Here is a 22,563-nt window from a genome sequence, read left to right as displayed (position 1 = left end):
GTTTTAACCAATGATCAGTGGAAAATTCAAAATAAAAAAGTAAAAACGATAAAAAAATTTTGATTAGTAAAATTTCTCCAATTCAAATTTCGCGCGATTTTCTTTTTTCTCAACTTGGACCAGTTGATTTCTAAACAATAACAACAACCAACTGACCGATAGTTTTTTGTTTCTTTCTCTTTGTGATTTACTAATTAATACAATGATTGATTCTTAATTATTATTGATTGTTCTTTTTCTTTGTTTGATTGTTGTGTTAGTTGATTGACTTGTTAACAAGAAGGAAAAAGAGAATAAAAAATTGTTTCAAAAAAAGAAGAGAAAATCTAATCCAAAAGAAGAAATTTGTTCTTTTATGTTGTCAACCATCTTAAAGTTACTTCCATTCAATCGGCTTCCCACCGAAAATTACAATGAAAATAATTGTTTAATTCTAATTTATGTTTCCTTCAATAGAGTAGAATTTTCTCTTTAATCGTCACCAATAATTCAACAATCAAAGTTTCCCAATTTAATGTTTGTGTTACCTGTCTTATTACATGATTAACTTTATTTCTTAAACACATTAAGCCTGAAAATGTTTCCACCCATGGACTCAACTAAATCAAATGGCTCGCCCAGTGTTGGGCATCATCTTCAAACTGACCAATTGTTTAATAAAATTGCCGCAATCATTATATTTACATATTCTACTTCTCTGTTGAGTGTTTATATGTTAGTTAATGAAGAGGTTCAGCAACCATATATGGATGAGATATTCCATATTCAACAAGTGCGTTCTTATTGTGTTCACAATTTCACACATGTAAGTTAATCGATATAAAAAGGATTTCTATCAATTAATGTTTCATATGTTTCTCTTCTTTTCCAATTTGTTTATTTTCTTATTCACAGTGGAATCCAAAGATAACTACTCCACCCGGACTCTATTTTACAACATGGGTTCTATTCAAACCTGTATCGGAACTTATCGCCTTCGGTGAAGAAGATCCAAACCGTAAATGTCCAGTTCCATTGGTTCGATTCATCAATCTACTATTCGCTATTGGAAATGTTATTCTCATGTATCTAATTAGCTATAAACAAAATAGATATTCAGCTGTAAGTTTTGTGTTTGTGTTTATTTTCGCAATTAACGAGCGATTTAACTCAGTATTGATTTTCTCCTCGGTGTTTCTATTTTTTTCAGAAAATTTGTCGAATCAAAACTCTGGTATCAGCTATATCATTATCGACAACCCCAACTCTTTTCTTTTTCAATTTCCTCTACTATACCGACTCTGGGTCACTATTTTTCATTCTTGCCATGTATTTAATGCACATTAATGACCAAACTTGGATTGCATCACTTTTCGGATTCGTTTCATTATTTTTCCGTCAAACTAATATTGTTTGGTGTTTCTTTTTCGCCGCTTACTCTTCCCTAAAGGTTTGAGAATATATCAACTACCAATCAATTCAATTCTCTAATTATCTCCTTTTTTTTGTATAGATTTTACAGGCTGCTTTCGAAAGGTCCAAGAAACGCTCGAAACTTTTCTCCAATCTCATTTCATCCATTCCTCAAATACTCCTTAGCCAGGGTGGCTATTTAATCACCGGAATTCTATTTGGTGTATTTGTATTCTACAATCAAGGTGAGATTATTACAATTGCAACTCTTTCTCCTACTCTCAATTATTATTAATACTTTTCACTTTTTCTTTTTGTAGGAATTGTTCTTGGTGATAGAAGTGCTCATGAGGTTACTTTTCATCTTGCACAATTAGTTTACTTTCTTTTCTTTACTTTTCTATTTGCTGTCCCATGGATATTGTTGACTGGAAGTTTACGAAAATTTATGGCCTATTTTTACAAGAATATGACCACCGTCCTTTTAATTTCCATTGCAATAATTGTAATAATCAAATTCCAAAGTTTACCACATTCCTACTTGTTGGCCGATAATCGACATTTCACCTTTTACCTTTGGAGGCGAATCCTTGGTAATAGTGAATCATTTATCCGTTATACTCTTTTACCAGTGTGCCTTTTAACGAGCTGGTCTTTCATTAATCTTATCCACCGTAAAGATAATCTATGGAAATGTTTATTTATTTTATCCATTTGTATCATAGTGATACCTCAGCGACTCTTGGAGTTCCGTTACTTTGTACCTGCATTTATCATCTGGAGACTCAACATTTTCACCAATTCAGCTTTATCATTATCCTTGGAGCTTATGTACAACATGTTAATCAATGGATTAACTTTTTTTATCTTCCTTAACAAACCATTCAAATGGTCAAACAGTGATGAGCTTCAACGTTTCATGTGGTAATGGAATTGTATTGATTCAATTTAACTTATCATCATATTCATCATGGTGATTGTCACTTGTCCACATAATCAGATATTAACCATAACGAGAAGAGAAAAGTGTATCTTGATCAATAATAATAAAAGAAAAAAAAATTAATTTCATCACAATAAGTTAACTACTAAAGTTTTAAAGTGAAATAGTTGACACTTTAAAACTATTGCAAGCTTGAACAATTAGTTTAACAATTTAAGGGAAAAGGAAAGGGAAATGTCAAAGTATCAATAAATCAAATAAGAGCTCAATTGATTAAACACTTTCGTTTGGATTGTATTGTCAACCAAACAGAAGCGAAAAAATTTCAACACGTAAACAATTGTGAACCTTAGTGATAACCGATTGACATTAAATCCTTTCAATAATATCAACTAATCATCAGGCCACCAGGTAAGTTACAATTTTCCTAATTGTATTAATTGTACAACAAAAAGTCAACAAAAGGCCTAAGGGAAAATCCTATAAAAAAACACTAATTTGTTTACTTAATTATCCAAAGTGAAAATGAAAAAAATATCTGTGATTTCATCAAAATATTGATCCAAAAGGGATAATCCATCAATTTTGATTCAGTTAAATACCAGAATATGTAATTGTTTCAATAAATGAACACTAATTAAACCGTAAACCACAGATGAACACAATTAATTTAGTTGGCAAAATTAAACTGATCCAATTCAATGGTAAACAAATTATGTTGATCCATAAACTATTTCATTGGTTGAAATGAGAGAAAGTAAATTAATGATTTACAGAAAAGGGAAATTACTTTAATGATAAGGAATTAATTAAATTCTATTGGTAATTAGTGTACATTAATTAGAAAATGAAAACGAGTAGAAAACACAATTAATCTGTTTCAACGAAAAGAGATCATTTGTTTTTCCAATTCAACTCTCGCGCTGTTTTTTTTTCTTTTTTTTTCTCAACTTGGACCAGTTGATTTCTAAACAATAACAACAACCAACTGACCGATAGTTTTGAGTTTCTTTCTCTTTGTGATTTACTAATTAATACAATGATTGATTCTTAATTATTATTGATTGTTCTTTTTCTTTGTTTGATTGTTGTGTTAGTTGATTGACTTGTTAACCAGAAGGAAAAAGAGAATAAAAAAGTGTTTGAAAAAAAGAAGAGAAAATCTAATCCAAAAGAAGAAAATTGTTCTTTTATGTTGTCAACCATCTTAAAGTTACTTCCATTCAATCGGCTTCCCACCGAAATTCATGATGAAAAACATTCACTTCTTCCGAAGTCCAACCTCGACTCTGATAAAACCTTTGGATCAATAGACGGTAATTACTAAAATTTTCCTTCTCCTTAATCACCTTTCCTCTTTTCTCAAAACTTTGATGCTAAAAATTTGTTCTTTTTGCTGAAAGATTCTATTTAGAATTTTTCGTTTTCGCTTAATTTGTTCACCTTGATAAATTGAATTAATTTTCTCTTTCGTATTAACAAATCTAGAGTTACAACTTCTTCGTTTACTTTACCAAAATCAAAGTCTTTTCATCCCTTGTACTTGTCAGTCTTTGCGTTGATATTTAGTAACTTATGGAAATAAACAGTTTTCATTATCTGATTGATTCTCATTTGAAACAATTATCACTCATCAACTAATCAAAATCAGATCCTCTATTTCTATTGTTTAACAAATTTCATATCAACCATGATAGAGATTTAGTCTAATTAAATGTTAAACAATTAACTCCGTTCATTGAATTCACTGCACAAGAATTAGTATTTCCTCTCAAGTATCAAACTGATTTCCAATTCTTCCAATGGTCAGTACAATCAAAATATTCTAATCGCTTAAAAGTTAGTTTGTCTTTAATTAGTAATTCAAATTGTTACAATCCATTCACAATTGTATTTTCCTATCAAAATCAATTTGGTTACATAAATTCAATCTCTAGTCTGCGAATTGATTATAAAAAATTGTATTAATTACAATTTGATTGAACAGACGTAAATTGTTAAATCATATGTTACCTGATGGTGTTTAATCATCAATTTAACGCCATTTAAATTGACAATTTGACAATTAGTGAACAATCAACATTTTCCCCTATTGTATGTTCAAAGAAATGTCATTTATTATGATGAAATTGTCACTTTACAATGAAAAGTTTCACCATGAAAATAGACTGAGTTAAAAATGCCGATAAACATGATTAATTCATAACGATAATTAAACAAATGTTTCTACAATTAAGAGATGATAATTATTTTCATAGTTAGAATCACAATTCGCTGATTAATTTAAATGTTTTCTTTTAGAATTCAAGTTATAACAATCATCCAATCTGTTAACAATTAACTTTAATTGTTTGTATTAATGGTTTAATCGATGTAAACAAATAGTCTAATCATTGACTATTTGATTTTATTTGAGAAGATAATTAAGATAATTTTAGAGGGAGTAAACAGAAAGAGGGAGAGAGAGAGAGAGAGAGAGAGATATTTGTTTTTGTTTACTTGATTGTAAACTAAATAATAAATCAAATCAATTGAAACAACAACAATCTAATTTTCAATGTTATCCAATTTTGATAATTCACTTTTCCTCTTTGATTACTGTTAATTGTCTTGACTATTGTATGTTGATGATCAACTCATAAACTTAATCATCGAAATTAATTATTCATCAAGATGGATTATGATGATGATCTACTCCAGTTCATTGAGGAAGGTGAGTAATTAACGTGATTAATGTTTGTCATTGATTATCAACAGATTAACTTAAAAATCTTAGCCAATTGATGACCAATAACCTTTTGTAGTTTACTTTTTATTGATTGGATTTATCGATTCGATAGTTTTTGTTTCAATTTAAAGATTAGCTTCTTTAATCTCTTGCGATTAATCCACTTGGATTATATTCTCATAGATTGTCAATGGTCAATCTTACACTTTGGTCAACTTTGATTGGCATTTATAATCTAAACTGTTACCTGATTTTCATATGAGATTCTAGTTGAGAGTTTTAATTAACTTATGATTCTGTTTGTAATTTGAAACAACAATTTAATCAATTGAAAATCTCAACGAGAAAAATTACCCTCTCAATTTATCCTTGGGGTCTTCCTTGATCAGTATTGTGTTCAATTTATTGATTGGAAACTAATAATTAATACATATTCTGTAATCAATAGCCAACAATTCAACCTCCAATTTAGTCTGATGACACACAATCCCAATCAATTGATTTAATTGTAGTTAAATTTGATTCATAAAATTATGTATCATTACTTTGATTAGTAAGACTAATCATTTGTCATTTATGTAAAACAAATTTATACAAATGTCATAGTAAATAGCCAATTACGTTAATTGTTGTATCGCGATTAATTAAAATTTTTAATCATTTTGGAAACAAATTAATGTTAATCTATCTCTTTAATTAATTTCTTTCTCTGTACTTTGCTCATTCAATGGCAAAGTATTTACAATGTTGCTTTTTTGTTTAGCTTTAATTGAAAGATAATTTCATCTCATTGTGAGCACGTTAATTATCATTGTTTAATTAACTATTCACAATTTACGAAGAGCCCAGAAAAAACCATCTTCTCCTTTAAGATAATCAGGTAAATTTTTTGGATGATCAGCGACAATTTCAACTAATCCCTCCGAAACTAATCCTTCAATGATTTTGTCAAATCCTTTGTCAGCATAAGTTGAATCTCGTTCTGCATAACGATCTGGATTAGCCATTCCCCATGAAATGATACCACCTTTCATCAGATGAGACAATTGATTAGTAAATACTAATTAACGTTAATAAGCATTTGCTTACCTTTCTTGAGGAGCTTTAAAAATTGTTTATAAGTTCCAATGTCCATTGAAAGTGACCTGGACAAAGACTCCGACCATAATTAAGGCATCGAAAGTTTCTGCCTCAATTGGAAGCTCAATCTCAGGTCCAACATAGGAAATGGTTACATTTTTATAAATATTTTTCTGTAAAAAGAATCAGAGAAAATCAGTTAATTGTTCAATAACAATGCTACAATTAACTTACCAGTTTAGCTTTTCCAGCATTTTCTCACATCCATCTAGCGCTTCAATATTGGTATAACCAAGATCACTTAACGCTTGACCCAAGAGTCCAGTTCCTGCTCCACAATCAAGGATTTTACTATCTTTGGGTAAATTTAATTCAGCGAATCGATCAGCTGTTCCTTTAGGTGCATTATAAGAACAACCCGGCATATCCTAAATTAAGAGACAAAATAACAATTAACAAAAATCATATTAAGATAATAGTAAATTCATCAATGAAAATGGTCTCATTTGTACCAACAAGTACAATGTATTAATTTCATAAAATTAGAAGGTCAATCGATGTAGCAATTTAATTGTCATTCTAACCTTAACCTTGATAATCTAAAAACTACAATATTAATTGAGTGTTTCAATTTATTTGATTAGATTAACTCACCTCTTCATACTTATCACTCCAATCAGCATACATTTTGGTACAATCCTCTTTGGCCATGGGCTTAAGGGTCTCCTCAATGTAATTGTACATATCTTTTTCTGTAGACATGATTAATTAATTTCTAATGATCAACAATTAAGATGAACACAAAGGCAATAATGGAAACGAGAAACTAAATTGGAAATGATTGACTCGAGAAAGACAAATGATGAACCCTTTTTGATTAGGTAAACATGTTGATACCTTTAGGAAGACAAAGATGATAGGAAGAAGATGATGATGATAAAATTAGACAGAGAAGATAAATAGACTGTCTTTCTCTTTCTCTCCATTACTTAGTCATCATCATCAGGTATCAACTCGTTTGAAAGGATTGATTAGTTTTACTTTCCCTCTCTTTTTATTTTTCTTCTTTGCAGTTAATTAATCAATTTAATCAGTTTTCAAGAAATTGCCGATTAGTTAAATTGATTAACTGATTAATTATTTGCTGGGTTCAAGGTTTTCAATCATTTAATTATCTTACCTTTTTTTTAATTTGCTAAATCTGATATTGCAGATTAGTTTAAAATATCAGATTGTTGATGACGTTGATTAAATATCGCTGGTTAATTGTCAATTGATTGATTGTAATTGTTTAACTTTCCTTTCACCATTTACCAATTGGTATATAAAAATATTGAGAAATTGATATTCAATCAATGACAATTTATTTGTAGACAATTAATTGTTTCCCATCTTCAATCATCTAGTATTTCCACATTGACAAAATTAATTGTTGTTTAATTGTTTAGATTGATTATGATGATGTGTCTTTAATATAAGAGATAATTAAATAACACTATTGATGTGTTAATAACTGTAAATTGACTTTGGCAAAGACAAACAGTTGATCTGAATCATCAAGAAATGAAAGTCAAATCACAATTAATATCGAGTTCAGAGTTTTCGAACAGCATAGAAAAATCTTTCCTTTGGCTGGACAGAGGGCAGTTCTTTCGGATGTCCAGTAACCGTTTCGATCAATTTGTTTTCAGTCAATTGATGAAGAATATTCTGAAAGTTTTTATTCGCATAATCAGGATCAATATCAGCATAGTGATCAGGATCTGTCATTCCCCATGATAAAATACCGCCTATTCAAAAAGATAGTAGAATCAATAATTAATTACTATCAACTTAATCCAAACCAATATCTAAGCTCTAATTACCTTTTTTGATGACTCTCAAAAGCTGGACAAATGTCCCATAAGCGATAGGAAAGTGACCTGGAGTAAAAATCCCGCACATAACAATAGCATCATAAGTAGCCTCTTCCATTGGAAGTGTAATATCAGGTCCAACAAATGAGATGAAATAATTTCTGTACAAATCTTTCTGTTAATTGTTATTTATAAAAAACCAAGAAACAATTAGTTAATTGAGAAACTTAATTAGTTTTATTGATGACGATGATGATTGTTTACCTGTTTGGCCTTTTCGAGCATCTTTTCACACCCATCAAGAGCGTCGATGTTTGTGTAACCGAAAGGCTTTAGAAAGTGGGACAATAATCCAGTTCCAGCTCCACAATCAAGAATTTTACTTTCCTTTGGTAAATTTAATTCAGTAAATCGAGTAGCAGTTCCTTGTGGGGCATCGTATTGCCAAACATTCATATCCTTACACCATAGATATAATCATTAATCACCAATGGATTAATTTAAATTGTTAAATACTCACCGAATCATATTTATCACTCCATTCGTTGTACAAATTGGCACATTCATCTTTAGCCATTGGCCTTAGGACGTTTTCAATATTTATTGACATTTTACCTTCGGACGTCATGATTGATAAAATTAACTTTAATTAAACCCTCAATTTCAAAATTAACAACAATTAAACAACCTGAGAAACTCAACTGACATTTATGAGTTGAATAATTGTTGACAAAAGTTGACAATTAATTATCTCTAGTATTGAATGAAAGAGGCGATACTTTTAGAGAGATAAACTCGAAACATGGGAAAGATTAATTTAGATAATTAATCTAATCAGGATAATATGAAAATCCATCTATCAATGAAATCGTAAACTAATAATCTCAATTACCTTAAACTGCATCTTCTTTGTTATTTCGTATTGTTACCAACCACCGGTGGGGTCTTGGTTTAAATCGTCTTGACAACGATTCATTTTATTATCCACCCTACTATTCAGACAACACCAATCATACACTCGACGGGTTCAGGAAAAATGACCTCGATTTTATATCGAAGTGTTTTTAATTTTTCTCTATTATCGGTTGATTGTTAAAATCGTACCATATCATTAGCTAATTACTTCATCCGGTATTTTGTCAATATGATGTTTGAATCAATTTTTGCCGATAACTTATGCATGGTAATTGCAGTTAAATCGGTGAATTATCTTGACTTAAATTGTGATTGTGATGGAAAAAATTAATAAATTGTCATCTATCACAATTTAAGGTAAGTTAATTATATAATGTTAACTGCTACACCCTTTACTTTGAGAATGATTATCAAATCAATCTAAATTTATCCGATAACTTAATCATTTCAATTGTCATGATCAATATTTTTTTCCCACTATTGGAAAAGTTAATTATTTTCCCTCTTTTTTCATTATTGATTCTTAATAGTTTATCCAATCAAATATTAATAAATTGATTAAATTATTTGAATAATATTGATTTTATCTGAATGAAATCATGACACTGATTTAGTTAATAGTTAAATATATTGAATTTTATCGTTATAAAAAAGTTTTTATTGAAAGAATATGAATTTATATATTTCGCTAGATGAATTTAACTACTTGAATTTTTATTTTATGCTTGATAATTAAAGTAATTATGTAAGTAGATTATTAGCTTAAATAATCAAAGTTTTCGAACAGCATAGAAAAACCTTTTCTTTGGTTGGACAGTGGGCAGTTCTTTCGGGTGTCCATCAACGATCTCGAATACTTTATCTTCGACTAACTTTTTAATCAAATTTTCAAAGTTTTTATTCGCATACGAAGGATCAACTTCGGCATAATGTTCAGGATCAGCCATTCCCCATGATAAAATACCGCCTATTCAAAAAGATAATAGAATCAATTTAATTACTATCAACTTAATCCAATCCAATATCTAATCTCTAATTACCTTTTTTGATGACTCTCAAAAGCTGGACAAATGTCCCATAAGCGATAGGAAAGTGACCTGGAGTAAAAATCCCGCACATAACAATAGCATCATAAGTAGCCTCTTCCATTGGAAGTGTAATATCAGGTCCAACAAATGAGATGAAATAATTTCTGTACAAATCTTTCTGTTAATTGTTATATATAAAAAACCAAGAAACAAAAACATCCAAAAACAATTAGTTAATCAAGAGACTTAAGGTTAATTAGTATTACCTTTTTGGCCTTTTCGAGCATCTTTTCACACCCATCGAGAGCGTCGATGTTTGTGTAACCGAAAGGCTTTAGAAAGTGGGACAATAATCCAGTTCCAGCTCCACAATCAAGAATTTTACTTTCCTTTGGTAAATTTAATTCAGTAAATCGAGTAGCAGTTCCTTGTGGCGAATCATATTGCCAAACATCCATATCCTGGATGAACAATTAGATGGAAACAATTAACTAATCAAGTTTGATTGTTTCAAACTTTTACTTACCGAATCATATTTTTCACTCCATTCACTGTACATTTGAATGGATTTTTCAATTGGCATTGGTTTCCATTTTTGCTCAATTTTAACAAATTCATCGGACAATTTATTATTATTTTGTTCACTCATGATTAACAATTAACTTGAACCACACACAATTTAACACTGATCAATTTAATCACTGTTGATTATTAAAACTTGTCGAGAGTCAATCTTGTTATGAGCCGAAATTTATTGATTCGTTTCGTTTTTTAAGAAACTTTTTCGTTTCCCTCTAACATTTTAAACCTCTCCCACTTTACTAATATTAATATTATTATAACATCGTACGATTTAATAATAAATATCTAGTTAATTATCATGATTAAAGATCAACAATTTATCTTAATCATCTTAAAAAAAACTAAGAGTTACTTTTAATAAATATGTAACAATCAACTCTTGGTACTTTTGGTTATGTTTCCCTATTGAAGGATAACTTCAATTTCTGGTTTTCTGGTTTAATTTGTTATCTGTTCAGAGTCTGATTGTAATTGATAAATTGTTGTAATAATTACTTAATTGTTGAATTAACTTAATTCAACAATTCTCTCTTTTTTTCCTATGCAATCGAGAGAGTAGATTACAATTAGCTTAAATTGTTCATAACGCTTCTGGTAAGATGAGATAATCAATCCAATATCTTATTGAACTTTGATCAATACAACTATTGATTTAATCATAATCTTAATCTTAATCATCAGATTTAATTGACAAATTTAATCAAATTAAAATTGCGAACTGTCAATCATGATGATTTAATGAATATTAAACTTTCTCTCTCATTAATTATTAGTTGATTTCTAATACATTTAGATAGTTAATCAAATTTTGTTTTCATTTAAACAAATTTTCCTAATAATTAAGTGGATGATTAATTGTTGCTATGGGTTAAATTATCTGTCTAATTGTGATTATAATTTGATTTATATTTATTTATTTTTATCTTGATTGTGAGGCGATTGACCATTTGATTTAGTTATCTAAATATTTAGACATCAATTAATTATTACAACTGGTTAATTGCTGTTAATGTGATAGTAAATTGGGTTCCTTTTAATTGTGATTACCTTTCGCCGTCTAGTGTAAGACACAATTAAAACGATTACCTTTCTTAATTGTGACAATTAGATTGTAAAACATACGAATGATAAAAGTTACTCCATTTTAGTTTTTGGTTAGTTAATTGTCAAGGTTAATCAAATCATCATCACCATCGTTATATTATTACAGTTGTTGGTTAAACTTGAAGGTGTGATAGATGTTAATTGTGATTAGAAACATTGTAATTAACAGATTATTATTAATAACCTTAGGATTGTGTTAATTAATGTTTATTGAGGAAGTTAATTGTTAACAGAATGACTCTGATAATTTTTTTTAACAACAATTATCTTTGTCATTGCTTGAAACACAATTAACTGATCCGTCATTAGATTTTCCTATTGTTGAACTTGTGTCTTCTTTGATTGTGTAAAACTGAATTAAATCAATCAGTTATTGATCGATCACTAATTAAACCAGCTTTTTGTGTGATATTCTCAATTTGATTAAGTCAAAAAGTTAATTATAAGCCATTATAACAAAAAAAAGAAACTTAATCAAAACTAATCAGAATAATTGATTACTGATTTTTAGATTGTTAGAAACAGGAAACAATTGACTTTAAACTTTCAAATTAACTCTGAAGTTTTGTTGATTCATCTGGCAATTATCAATCATGTCGTATGATGATTCTAGAAATCAATTCATTCCTTGTTGATAGTGATTTGACCAGAAATCAAATTATCCTGAACAATTGACATGAAAGATTAATTGTTTCCAAAGTGAAATTGTAAACCATTGAAACCATTTGGTTAATACTTTGAATCCATCAATGATCACCTAGAAATTAGAGCAATAAGATTGATTAACTTTGAGGTAATTAAATTTTCAACAAAATGAAGACATCAAGAGACAATAGTTTCAAGTTGATTACTTCCTATTTGCATAATATGTTCAAGGTACACACCCAAAACTCTAGTTCTTGAACAGATAATTACAGAGACATTACTAGGCTATCTGATCATTCATCAACAATTCATCATTCATGAACAATATGAACGAATGAATTTACAAATGATTTAAAGTTTGATTAAATCACAATTGTCCTTAGTTTACCATTATAATCGCACCTCTACCCTTATGATTGGTGATGGTTTTTACCTTTAACCCCAATAGGAAATCTTTTCATTTAGGATATGTCGCTGATATCATGAAGTGAGATAATTAACTTTCTCATGAATACATCAATGAACAATCAAGGCAGGATAATTTTGCTTAGATCATCATGTTCCAATTGAATCCTTTTTTTTCAATTCTTGTTCATTTTCACATATTCCCGTGGTTGTAACCCAATTATTGTCATATAATTGTGATGATTAATACAAAAGTACAATATGTAGAGTTAAATATCAGGTTGGTGTTTTCAACAATCTCCTGTTTAACTTTCTGCTCTCAACTGTTTGTCAATCCTCTGGTTCCTAGAAATCTCATGGTTGAATCATGCTCACTGTTATAACCAGAATATTTCATGTCTCTTCTGACTCTTTTGGACGATATTCATGGTAAATCTTCACGTGGTTAACATGCTTGATGAAAGATTGCAAGAAAGAGTAGAAATGAAATAGACTGAAAAACGAAAGTAAAATAATTTGGTTGCTCCTGGTATTCTGGTGGATGACCTGCAATATATTGATCTCGTCTATGGTAAGAGAATGAGAGAGAAACAGTTTATTATTTCAACAATGATGAGGTAGACAAAAAAAAAGATGAAAAAAAAATCAATCTTTTGTAGCATTAATCTTACCATGAACAGTTAGAATAAAACAAACAGGATATCTCTTTGGTTCCTTGCGAACCTGAGTCATCAATATCACCACTAACATCACAAAAATAGTTCATTAATCTTATATAACGTTAGTAATTTAACTTTGTATGTCCAGTGTGATTATCACCTTCACCTCTGACTTGAATCTGTGGATTGAATAGAGAATAAGAAAAATAATATTCAGAATAATTGAAGAAACATGATGAGGTTGACATTTGAGAGAAAAGAAAAAAAACTAACCTTGACTTTTGATTCTCTTTATAACGGTAACCATTTTGTTTGTTTTTGGCGAGAAAATGATTGAGTAAATGATGAGGAATAATCTTGCACTTTAAACCTTCATCTTTCTCTGAAGAAAAAATATTGACACAAAAGAGAAAATGATTGAGAAAAAGGAAAAAAAAATTCTCACATTTCATTTCACCAAAATAATTTTGACCACAAAGGTTAACCAATTTTTGCTCCTTTGCCAAATGAAAGAAAATGGCGACCAACGTTTCGAGTTTATTTTCTGTTCTCTTTCCTTTTTTTTCCAATAACATCCCTTTAGAATTTCAACTTGAACTGTTAATCATTTGGAATCAAAATTAACTAATCAACGAAACCATCAACAAACCTTGAAGATCCATTTTGACAAGAAGAATATAATTAACCAAGTAATCAATTTTTGTCACTCTCTCATTAAGTTGAGATTTTGAAGGTTCCCCTTTCATCGGGGTTAAACTGGAATTGTTTTGATTGATTTGGTTTCTTCTGGAACAATTAATTAATTAACTGTTGTTGTTGTTGTTTCTCCAATTGACTAGACTTTGTGTCTAAAGGAGTTGGTCGATTATCTTATGGAATATTAAATTGTTACTAAGATAATTTTTTTTTCCTAAATAGAATAGAAAAGAAAAGAAAAATATTCTTTTTCTAAGTTATTCTCTTTGTTCAAAATTGTGATGTAAAAGGTAATTAAAGGTGTTGATGATTAGAAAATTAGTTAATTCCTTGGTGTTGAAACATTATACTCTTTGTGTTGGTGAATTTAGGTTACCATGGATTAAGAAAATTAATCATTTTGATTATCCAATGGAATCGCCTCAAGTTATCAGGAATTATTCATTAACCGTAAACAAATGGAGATAAAACAAAAGATTTCAACTAAATCAGTTCAAGTGAGAGAGGGAAAGAGAGATATGAATACCAGAGAAAGAGAAATAGACAGAGAGAAAAGGATTAAGAAGGAATTGAGAGAGAGGGATGATTATGATGAGAGATTTGATTGTTTACCTTTGAGAAGATGATGAAAAGGAAGAAGAAGAAAAGTGAATAAGCTTATCGGTTTTCTCTTTCTATTTCTCTTTCATTTTGTTCTATTGAAAGATGATGAGAAGGGAAGAGCCGGTGTTGAGAAAAGAGATAGAAATAGAAAGAGAGAAATAAGATGAACATTGGAAATGATGATGAAGGTTTAAGAAAGAAAAATAGACAGAGAAGAAAAGGAAAGAGAGATGAGTTTGTGTCTCTCTTTTTTGTTGTGAGTCGAAGCTCTCACAGGTCGTGAGGAGAAAACATTGTTCATGTTATTTTCCATTCAATTAATTGTTTTCGTTTAATTGTTGTTCATTTTTTTTCTTCTTTAACTCATCACACTTCTTTACTCTCTATCTTTGCCTCTCTCTCTCTCTCTCACTCACTTGATTTCTAATATAATTGTGATGATTATGGAGAAATTAATTACTGTTTAACCTCAACTCTTTTCTCTCATAATCTTCGACATTTTTGTTTTTTACTCTTCTTCTATTCTATTCTACCTTATTCTCATCTAATCCTATCTGGTTGACTTGTTCTTCTTCTTAAAATCCATCTCTAAATATTCATCTTCATCCATATTTCTCACCATATTATCCATCTTTTCAAGTCATTCGAATATTTTAATTTCTTTTCCAGTGTGACCTTTGTTTTCTTCTCTCTCTATATATTTTCTTCTCACCTCAACACATACAAACTTCAGCATTCACAAGGAGAATATATGGGAAAAGGTTCTGGTTGGTAAAGAGTTTTGATTGTTTACTCAATCAACTCGTTCACCAATCTTTCACCTTTTCTTAAATATTGAACCCTTGGAATTGAATAACTTGAGGAGAACCTTTAATTTCTACTGGACATCAAACAACATTTACATTTCAACATTTTAACCTAAAAAAAATGATCTAAATTCTGTTCGTTTCTTTTTCTACCTTTTGAGTTACATACATATTCCTATTATAATACATCTCATACATCTACTACTAGACATAACTACCCGACATCTTTTCTCATCATAAATCAGTGTTACTTATTTTCTACTTTTATCATTAATTGGTTGAGAATATCACCTACATCATCTTGTGTGTTATTTTCGTCCTGTTCTTGTGTCATACTTGTTGTTGCATCTCAATTTCCTCTATTTCTCTACCTTGTGGCATCTTTACCTTTGCTATTTTCTATCTCTTTTTCCTTGGGTTATGGAGAAACCTTATGAACTATCTAATGTATCTGATTTTATAGATACCTCACCAAAACAAAGAAAACAATCAAACCCGACGATCAGAAAAGATGATATCAACTATGTTAATTATCAAGAAGAAGACCAAATGGTAAGTTTAACAATAGAATAGAAGAAAAAAAAAATATTCTATCGACAATTATTATTCCCTTGTCTTCCTTATTTCTTCCTTCCTTTTCCTCTCCATTGATTGTTTCTTTTTCTCTCTCCCTCTCTGTCCTTTTTTCTTCCATTACCTTTTTTCTCTTCCTTGTCTCATCAAATTGTCAGTAGATTTTTTTCCTAATCACTAACTTATTAATCTTATTCTTTTAGGAGGTCTCTGGTTATCAATTATCTAATTTTCTTAGAGCAATTACCTGGTTCATGATATTTCTGACATTAGGACTACTTCGGTTATTATTTCATTGGAAACCTCATTGGATGTTAATCTGTACCCATCGGAGATGTAGACTAAAAGATGCATCTAAAGTTATGTTGATTGTAAGTCGATTGTGACAGTTGGTGTTTTTGTTTTTTTTTTCTCTATTCAGCTAATTCAATAGTCTATCATTACCATTTAGTTAATTGTTTCATTAATACATTTAACCTTCAGTAATTACCTCCAATTTTGTGTGTTTAATCTAATTTATCTTGGTCTTATTTTGATTATGTTTGTCTTCTCAGGATACATACAATCAAATTTATGTGGAAACAATTAAAAAGATGCATTCAGCTGTTTTACCTTATTTTCAACTCAATTGCCAATCAAAAGAAAGTATCGAATCGATTAAAAATTATCCAAATCAATCAAATTCACCCACAAACCATTGGTCATCGTCTTTTGATAAGCCTAAAAAACGCAGTGATGGCGCTTTTAGAGATGCTGATTGTTTCTCCTACTTCGACAATAAAAGACTTCGATACATTTGGGACGAGGAAAGTCAATCATTTGTTAAGCTCAGTGGACTTGATAGAAATGTCGATTGCTCATTTTTTTATCATCAACATGGACTTTCACCAGCTGATCAATCCAAAAGGTGATTATGATTATCTAACATCTTATCTCATCTAATTAACCTTTAAATTGATTATGAAAAAAGTAGTAAAAATTGAACTTTACAGTTATCTTTCCTGATGAACTATCTTTTATTATTTAGAATCTTGAATAATCAAGTCTTCAATTACAAGATTAAATTTAATTAGCCCTTAATTAACAATGTTGTAAGCTGAGGCAATAATGTTGACTCATTTTGAGAAAATAATTGTTATTCATCTGGATTATCATGAAACGTAAGATTATTAATTACCTGATGAAATAATTACCTACGTAAATGAAATAATAGATTAGTTGAAAGCTATTCTGTTTATCATTAAAAGGATAAATCAATGGATTAGATTAAGCTTTTTTTGGCGCTTTTTTAAATCAAGTTCCAAATTAGATTTGATTAATCAGTAAGATTTTTAATAAGTTTAACTTTTTCTTTTCTCTCCTAGACTGAAATTGTTTGGACCAAATGCTATTGTCGTCGAAGTACAATCGATCCTTCAAGTATTTTTCAATGAAGTTCTTGAACCTTTCTACGTTTTTCAAATCTACAGCATCGTTCTTTGGTGTTTCGATAACTACTATTATTATGCTTCTTGTATTCTCATGATGTCAGCTTTATCATTGGGATCATCTCTTATCCAAATCCGTCGGAATCAGCGGCAACTTCGTGATACAGTTCAAGGTGTTGACGCGGTTACAGTTTGTCGGGGTAATGATGAAACGGAAGAAATTGAATCAAGTGATCTTGTTCCCGGAGATGTAATAATTTTACCTCCATACGGATGTATAATGCAATGTGATGCAGTTCTAATTAGTGGTAATGCCATTGTTAATGAATCTGTTCTTACGGGTGAAAGTGTTCCAGTTACCAAGATTCCACTTTTATATCATGAAGATGATTTTTATAATTCTAAGGAACATGGTAAACATACTTTATTCTGTGGTACTAAGGTCATTCAAACTCGTTACTATGATAGCTCAAAGGTTAAAGCGGTGGTCATTCGTACTGGTTTTCTAACCTCAAAAGGTGAACTGGTTCGATCTATTATGTTCCCAAAGCCGGTTGATTTTCATTTTAATCGTCAAATATATAAGTTTATTTTATGTCTTGTGGTTCTCGCTGGTCTGGGTTTCATCTATTCTGTGATATTAAATGTTAAACGTGGTGTCTCCGCCAAGGAAATTTTTCTCAAAGCATGTGACCTGATAACGGTTGTTATACCACCTACCCTGCCCGCTGCGATGACCATTGGTGTTGTTTATGCTCAATCACGATTAAGACGTTCTAATATTTTTTGTATCTCACCAAGATCCATCAATATCTCCGGTTGTTTGGATTGTGTTTGCTTTGATAAAACTGGTACATTAACTGAAGATGATCTTAGCTTTTCCGAGATTATTCCAGTTGATCCTATCACATCTCGATTAACCTTTCCCGTTCGTAATCCGTCTCAATTACCCACTGGACCAATATTATCTTGCCTGTCAACCTGTCATTCATTAACAATTATTGGAGACAATTTAGTCGGCGATCCATTGGATTTGAAAATGTTCCATGCAACCGGATGGATATTGGAAGAACCTTCAGTTGATGACGAAAATAAATATGATCTATTAGCACCGACAATCGTTAAACCAGGAAATTCTGGTATCGATGCTGATGAGGTGATAAACAACGATATTGAGATTGGCATCTTGCGACAATTTCCTTTCTCATCTAGTCTACAAAGAATGTCAGTTATCACTCGTCTCCTTGGAGACGATCATTTTGTCCTTTACGCTAAGGGAGCACCGGAAATGATCTCTAAATTGTGCCTTAAGGAAACCATACCCTCCAATTTTTCCGACATCCTAATGGGTTATACGGAAAAGGGTTATCGTGTTCTGGGTATTGCATCTCGTGATCTTCATTTATCTTACTCTAAAATGCAACGAGCACCTCGAGAAGAGATTGAACAAGATATGAAGTTCTTGGGTCTTCTTGTCATGTCCAATGTCCTCAAACCAGAAACAACTTATATCATTCAAACACTTTCAACGGCTAACATTAGATCGGTCATGATTACCGGTGACAATATGTTAACAGCTCTAAGTGTAGGTCGGGAATGTTTAATGATTAAACCAAATGATAAGGTTGTATTGTTGGACGCAATTGAACATGATTCATCTGCACTATCACCTCCATCGTTAACTTGGAGATTTGCCAATGCAGATCATCAATCAGCAACAAAACCCTTTGAAAACAATGGCAACAATAATAATCATCATAACGATCATCAACTTAAATCAACTAGTTTAGATTTTGTTAAGGTTGTCATTGATTCTGATGAGAAATTACATATCGCTATTACTGGTAAAACATTTCGAGTACTTCGTGAATATTATCCTGACCTTTTAAACAAAGTAGCCATTCGTGGCACCATTTTTGCTCGTATGGGACCAGATCAGAAACAGCAACTTATCGAGCTTCTTCAAGATTTAGGCTATTATGTTGGTATGTGCGGTGATGGTGCCAACGATTGTGGTGCTCTCAAAGCTGCTCACGCAGGTATCTCACTATCAGATACGGAAGCATCGGTGGCCTCACCTTTCACCTCAAAGACACCAAACATTTCCTGTATACCTGTTTTAATTAGTGAAGGTCGAGCCTCTCTGGTAACGGCCTTTGGTATCCTAAAATACATGGCCTGTTACAGTCTTGCTCAATTTATTTCTGTAATTATTTTGTACGCTGTAAGTATTGATACGAAAAAATTTCCTAAACACTTATTAATTACAACTAATTAATCAACAATTTTTATTCCCTTTCTCTTAGTATCATTCAAATCTATCAGATATGGAATATCTTTATATTGATCTGTTTTTAATCTCTCTTTTCTTCGTTCTTTGTGAGTATTATATTGACAACAATCAATATCATAATCGAGAGTCACACTCTATTATTATTACATAATTGTAATTGTTTTTCTCATCTCTATTATTGTCATATTATTTTTGGAAAAATCAGTTGGTCGCACTGAGTCTTTCACTGAACTTTCAAAGAATCCTCCTCCGTCCTCTTTGGTTGGAATTGTTCCTCTTGCCTCCTTATTCCTGCAAATAGTTATCATAATCATCTTCCAAATGACCGCAGTGGTTGTTTTATGGGCCCAACCCTGGTACATTGTCCACACTCCGATTGATGAGGAAGATGTCGCTTGTCACGATAATTATGCCATATTTTCCGTCTCCGTTTTCCAATACATAAGTCTTGCTCTGGTATTTGCCAAAGGAGCACCTTACCGGAAGCCAGTTTACTCCAATAGTTAGTTTTAATTACAATAATAATAACAAAACACTCTACTTAATTAATAGCATCACAGACTAACTAATGTTTATCTTAATTCCTAATCATACAGAATGGTTCATCTCAGCTATAGTGGTTATGACTATCTTAACTTCTTACATAATTCTCATTCCTCCGCCATGGCTTTCTTCACTTCTAGAGGTAAATTGTCATGATTAACATAAATCAACATTGATATTAATTATCTTCTTTATCCTTTTTCTATTATCTTTCAGCTGGAGGTTACTGGTGTTGCCATGGAGTTTAGATTTTTCTGTTTACTCTTGGCTTTATTAAATTTTATCTTTTCTTACCTTGCTGAGGTTCGTTGATTTAATTATCTATACACTTTGAATGGAATTAATTCTCTCTTTTTATTTCTACCCCTTTCTCTTTCTATCATTTCAATAGTCCTTTATTGTTGATTATTTAATCCACGTTAAATTGCGATCACTTCAATGGGTTAAATCATTTTCTGGTCAAAAACCTTATGAGATAATTGAACGTGAGACTGAAAACAACACTACTTGGCTTCCACCGAGACTTAGGTAAATATAACTAATTCATTGAAGAGATTTTGTTTTACCATTATACAAGATTAATAATCCTTTTTTTTTTACTACTCTCACAAAGATTAAGTATTTAGATCATAATTCTTGGCAAAATGTTAAACCTCTTAATCCTTTTTCATTGACTCTCTAGTCTTACATGTCTATGTCTGACTTTTTCCAAGTTTATTATTATTATTTATTAACACTAATATTGTTTCTTTGTTTTCTTTTTTTTCTGTTCAGTCTCCCATCAAGTTTATCAGATCTTCAAGAAGCTGCTACAATTATGTGTGAAAATGGAGATGATGACATTGATTCAGGAAAAAGGAAACATTCAACCGATGCAAATGGAATTTCCTCCAAAGAATCTAATTCAGAATCTGGCATCTCTCTTTCATCTCCAGCATCAATGGCATCGGATAAAGTTTAATTTCTTCAAGATAACGATTTTGTTAATTCTAATTATCGATAATATTTACCAATAATAATCAAAGAGACAACAAAAAATTGTTCTGTTCATAAACTATACACAAATTGAGATACAAAAAAAAATAAGAATTATGTTCATTGATTAATATATAATATTTGTAATACATTGTCTTTCTTATTTGTTATTAATCTTCAAAAAGCTTAAATTGCTATTTGAAGTTAAGTTTGTTTTATTTTCTAATCTATTAATTATAACATCGAGAGTTAACCAAATGATTAAAAGGTCTCCGTTTCCCATAACCGAGACCAATTGTAGAAACTTTTCAATCAACTCTCATCTTAAAACCGGTAAACTTTTAAAATTGAAAAAAAAGTTTCCATCTCAATCAGAATTTGATTAAGAAAAAAAGTTCGCTTTTAATCATCGGAAGCTTAACAATTAAATCTTTTTCCAGCTCGTTTAGATTGAATGGATTTTCTTATCCATTATTTATCTTTGAATAAGTTACCTTTTTTTTTGTTTGGAAATTAAGTAACTTTCTCACTGATGATGATAACAATTAATCTGAGTGTTAATTAGACAAATTGAAGAGTAACACTGATTAATAATTCTTGAAACATTGCATTTGAAGTTGAGCTTCAGCGATATCTTGAAGAGCTTTTTGTATCTGTTCCAATAGTTTCTCTCCTTTGGCGACAGTTTCCTCTAATCTTTGAGCCGCTTCTTGATTTTCTGCCTCTAATCTTTTCAAATGCGAAGCCTGAATACACAAAATGAATAGAAAAAAGATTAACAAAGAGAAACAATGATAAATATCACCATCAAAAGAATATTAAAATTAATTGTTATGAGAATCTTTTTGTTTACCTGAAGCTCTGGTGTTGACTCTTCACTTGGAAGTGAATCAATAAGAACATCGATATCTTTGGCTGTTCTTGCAATTAATTGAGCAAATAATTGGGGATAATCTTCACCGGGAGATGAATCTTCATTAGCCGATGCCTTGGATTTCTCGAAATCAGGGAAAAAACTTGGCTTGGAAAATTGTTGAATTATACCAATACTATTGCAGAAATTTTCAGCCTGAATGTTGACAGCATCTTGGATTTGAGTTAATCTATCGGCCATAATAGTTGGGGGAAGGAAACAAAGTTGAACAATCACAGAAACACACACAGGACAATTAGAAAACAAAACAATCAATTAATTAGCAAGATTAATGAAGCAATTAAAAGAAAAATAGACAATTGAGTTAAATGATGATTAAATTGTCAACAAAAAGAAACAATAACAAAACTGAAAAGAGAATGAGAGTCAGCGCCAT

General features: G+C 30.6%; 6 protein-coding genes across 8 annotated transcripts; 2 read left to right on the top strand and 4 right to left on the bottom strand.

The window, feature by feature from the left end:
* Positions 1-134: 134 nt before the first annotated feature.
* Positions 135-2,472, top strand: LOC128395953 (dol-P-Glc:Glc(2)Man(9)GlcNAc(2)-PP-Dol alpha-1,2-glucosyltransferase-like). The gene is made up of 5 exons (XM_053356452.1): positions 135-805; positions 895-1,101; positions 1,190-1,429; positions 1,493-1,637; positions 1,713-2,472. The coding sequence occupies exons 1-5, from the start codon at positions 578-580 to the stop codon at positions 2,318-2,320; spliced, it is 1,428 nt and encodes a 475-aa protein (XP_053212427.1). The 5' UTR covers positions 135-577; the 3' UTR covers positions 2,321-2,472.
* Positions 2,473-3,321: 849 nt separating this feature from the next.
* On the top strand, positions 3,322-21,402 carry LOC128395952 (polyamine-transporting ATPase 13A3-like). Of its 3 annotated transcripts, none has more exons than XM_053356448.1 (11): positions 3,322-3,651; positions 15,906-15,994; positions 16,219-16,386; positions 16,570-16,922; positions 17,380-19,666; positions 19,749-19,821; positions 19,941-20,237; positions 20,332-20,420; positions 20,495-20,581; positions 20,670-20,806; positions 21,053-21,402. In XM_053356448.1, exons 1-11 carry the CDS (start codon positions 3,528-3,530, stop codon positions 21,237-21,239), a joined length of 3,891 nt encoding a protein of 1,296 aa, XP_053212423.1. In that variant the 5' UTR covers positions 3,322-3,527; the 3' UTR covers positions 21,240-21,402. The 3 variants fall into 3 exon arrangements, with proteins under 3 accessions (XP_053212423.1, XP_053212426.1, XP_053212424.1); XM_053356451.1 differs by lacking the exon at positions 3,322-3,651 and adding an exon at positions 4,878-5,048; XM_053356449.1 differs by lacking the exon at positions 3,322-3,651 and having other exon boundaries at positions 14,748-15,994.
* On the bottom strand, positions 5,737-7,068 carry LOC128395960 (uncharacterized). The gene is given in 6 exon segments (XM_053356458.1): positions 5,737-6,090; positions 6,153-6,200; positions 6,203-6,217; positions 6,220-6,320; positions 6,381-6,571; positions 6,798-7,068. Coding segments are annotated over 6 exon segments (663 nt in total). The 5' UTR covers positions 6,906-7,068; the 3' UTR covers positions 5,737-5,890.
* Positions 7,491-8,735, bottom strand: LOC128395955 (uncharacterized). Its single transcript, XM_053356454.1, has 4 exons — positions 8,520-8,735; positions 8,264-8,458; positions 8,009-8,174; positions 7,491-7,933 (listed from the first exon to the last, which is right to left on the bottom strand). Exons 1-4 carry the CDS (start codon positions 8,625-8,627, stop codon positions 7,737-7,739), a joined length of 666 nt encoding a protein of 221 aa, XP_053212429.1. The 5' UTR covers positions 8,628-8,735; the 3' UTR covers positions 7,491-7,736.
* On the bottom strand, positions 9,598-10,733 carry LOC128395954 (uncharacterized). Its single transcript, XM_053356453.1, has 4 exons — positions 10,469-10,733; positions 10,209-10,403; positions 9,955-10,120; positions 9,598-9,881 (listed from the first exon to the last, which is right to left on the bottom strand). The coding sequence occupies exons 1-4, from the start codon at positions 10,589-10,591 to the stop codon at positions 9,685-9,687; spliced, it is 681 nt and encodes a 226-aa protein (XP_053212428.1). The 5' UTR covers positions 10,592-10,733; the 3' UTR covers positions 9,598-9,684.
* Positions 21,403-21,630: 228 nt separating the features above from the next.
* Positions 21,631-22,526, bottom strand: LOC128395957 (mediator of RNA polymerase II transcription subunit 21-like). Its single transcript, XM_053356456.1, has 2 exons — positions 22,107-22,526; positions 21,631-21,999 (listed from the first exon to the last, which is right to left on the bottom strand). Exons 1-2 carry the CDS (start codon positions 22,365-22,367, stop codon positions 21,841-21,843), a joined length of 420 nt encoding a protein of 139 aa, XP_053212431.1. The 5' UTR covers positions 22,368-22,526; the 3' UTR covers positions 21,631-21,840.
* Positions 22,527-22,563: the final 37 nt, after the last annotated feature.

This window comes from Panonychus citri, unplaced genomic scaffold (assembly GCF_014898815.1).
Source record: "Panonychus citri isolate SS breed McGregor unplaced genomic scaffold, ASM1489881v1 Contig00142, whole genome shotgun sequence".
In the NCBI taxonomy this organism is placed as follows: Eukaryota; Metazoa; Arthropoda; class Arachnida; order Trombidiformes; family Tetranychidae; genus Panonychus; species Panonychus citri.
This window is presented reverse-complemented; position numbering and strand designations above follow the sequence as displayed.

Bases quoted from the DNA above. Each gene is read 5' to 3' on its own strand.
- LOC128395953 (XM_053356452.1), top strand. From the start codon at position 578: ATGTTTCCACCCATGGACTCAACTAAATCAAATGGCTCGCCCAGTGTT. The intron at 1,102-1,189 runs GTAAGTTTTGTG...TATTTTTTTCAG, and splicing joins AACAAAATAGATATTCAGCT to AAAATTTGTCGAATCAAAAC. The intron at 1,430-1,492 runs GTTTGAGAATAT...TTTTTTGTATAG, and splicing joins CCGCTTACTCTTCCCTAAAG to ATTTTACAGGCTGCTTTCGA.
- LOC128395952 (XM_053356448.1), top strand. From the start codon at position 3,528: ATGTTGTCAACCATCTTAAAGTTACTTCCATTCAATCGGCTTCCCACC. The intron at 20,238-20,331 runs GTTAGTTTTAAT...CTAATCATACAG, and splicing joins GAAGCCAGTTTACTCCAATA to AATGGTTCATCTCAGCTATA. The intron at 20,421-20,494 runs GTAAATTGTCAT...ATTATCTTTCAG, and splicing joins GGCTTTCTTCACTTCTAGAG to CTGGAGGTTACTGGTGTTGC.
- LOC128395955 (XM_053356454.1), bottom strand. From the start codon at position 8,627: ATGACGTCCGAAGGTAAAATGTCAATAAATATTGAAAACGTCCTAAGG. The intron at 8,459-8,519 runs GTGAGTATTTAA...CTATGGTGTAAG, and splicing joins GGAGTGATAAATATGATTCG to GATATGAATGTTTGGCAATA. The intron at 7,934-8,008 runs GTAATTAGAGCT...CTTTTTGAATAG, and splicing joins TTTGAGAGTCATCAAAAAAG to GCGGTATTTTATCATGGGGA.
- LOC128395954 (XM_053356453.1), bottom strand. From the start codon at position 10,591: ATGAGTGAACAAAATAATAATAAATTGTCCGATGAATTTGTTAAAATT. The intron at 10,404-10,468 runs GTAAGTAAAAGT...TTGTTCATCCAG, and splicing joins GGAGTGAAAAATATGATTCG to GATATGGATGTTTGGCAATA. The intron at 10,121-10,208 runs GTAATACTAATT...AACAATTAACAG, and splicing joins TGCTCGAAAAGGCCAAAAAG to AAAGATTTGTACAGAAATTA.
- LOC128395957 (XM_053356456.1), bottom strand. From the start codon at position 22,367: ATGGCCGATAGATTAACTCAAATCCAAGATGCTGTCAACATTCAGGCT. The intron at 22,000-22,106 runs GTAAACAAAAAG...TTGTGTATTCAG, and splicing joins AGTCAACACCAGAGCTTCAG to GCTTCGCATTTGAAAAGATT.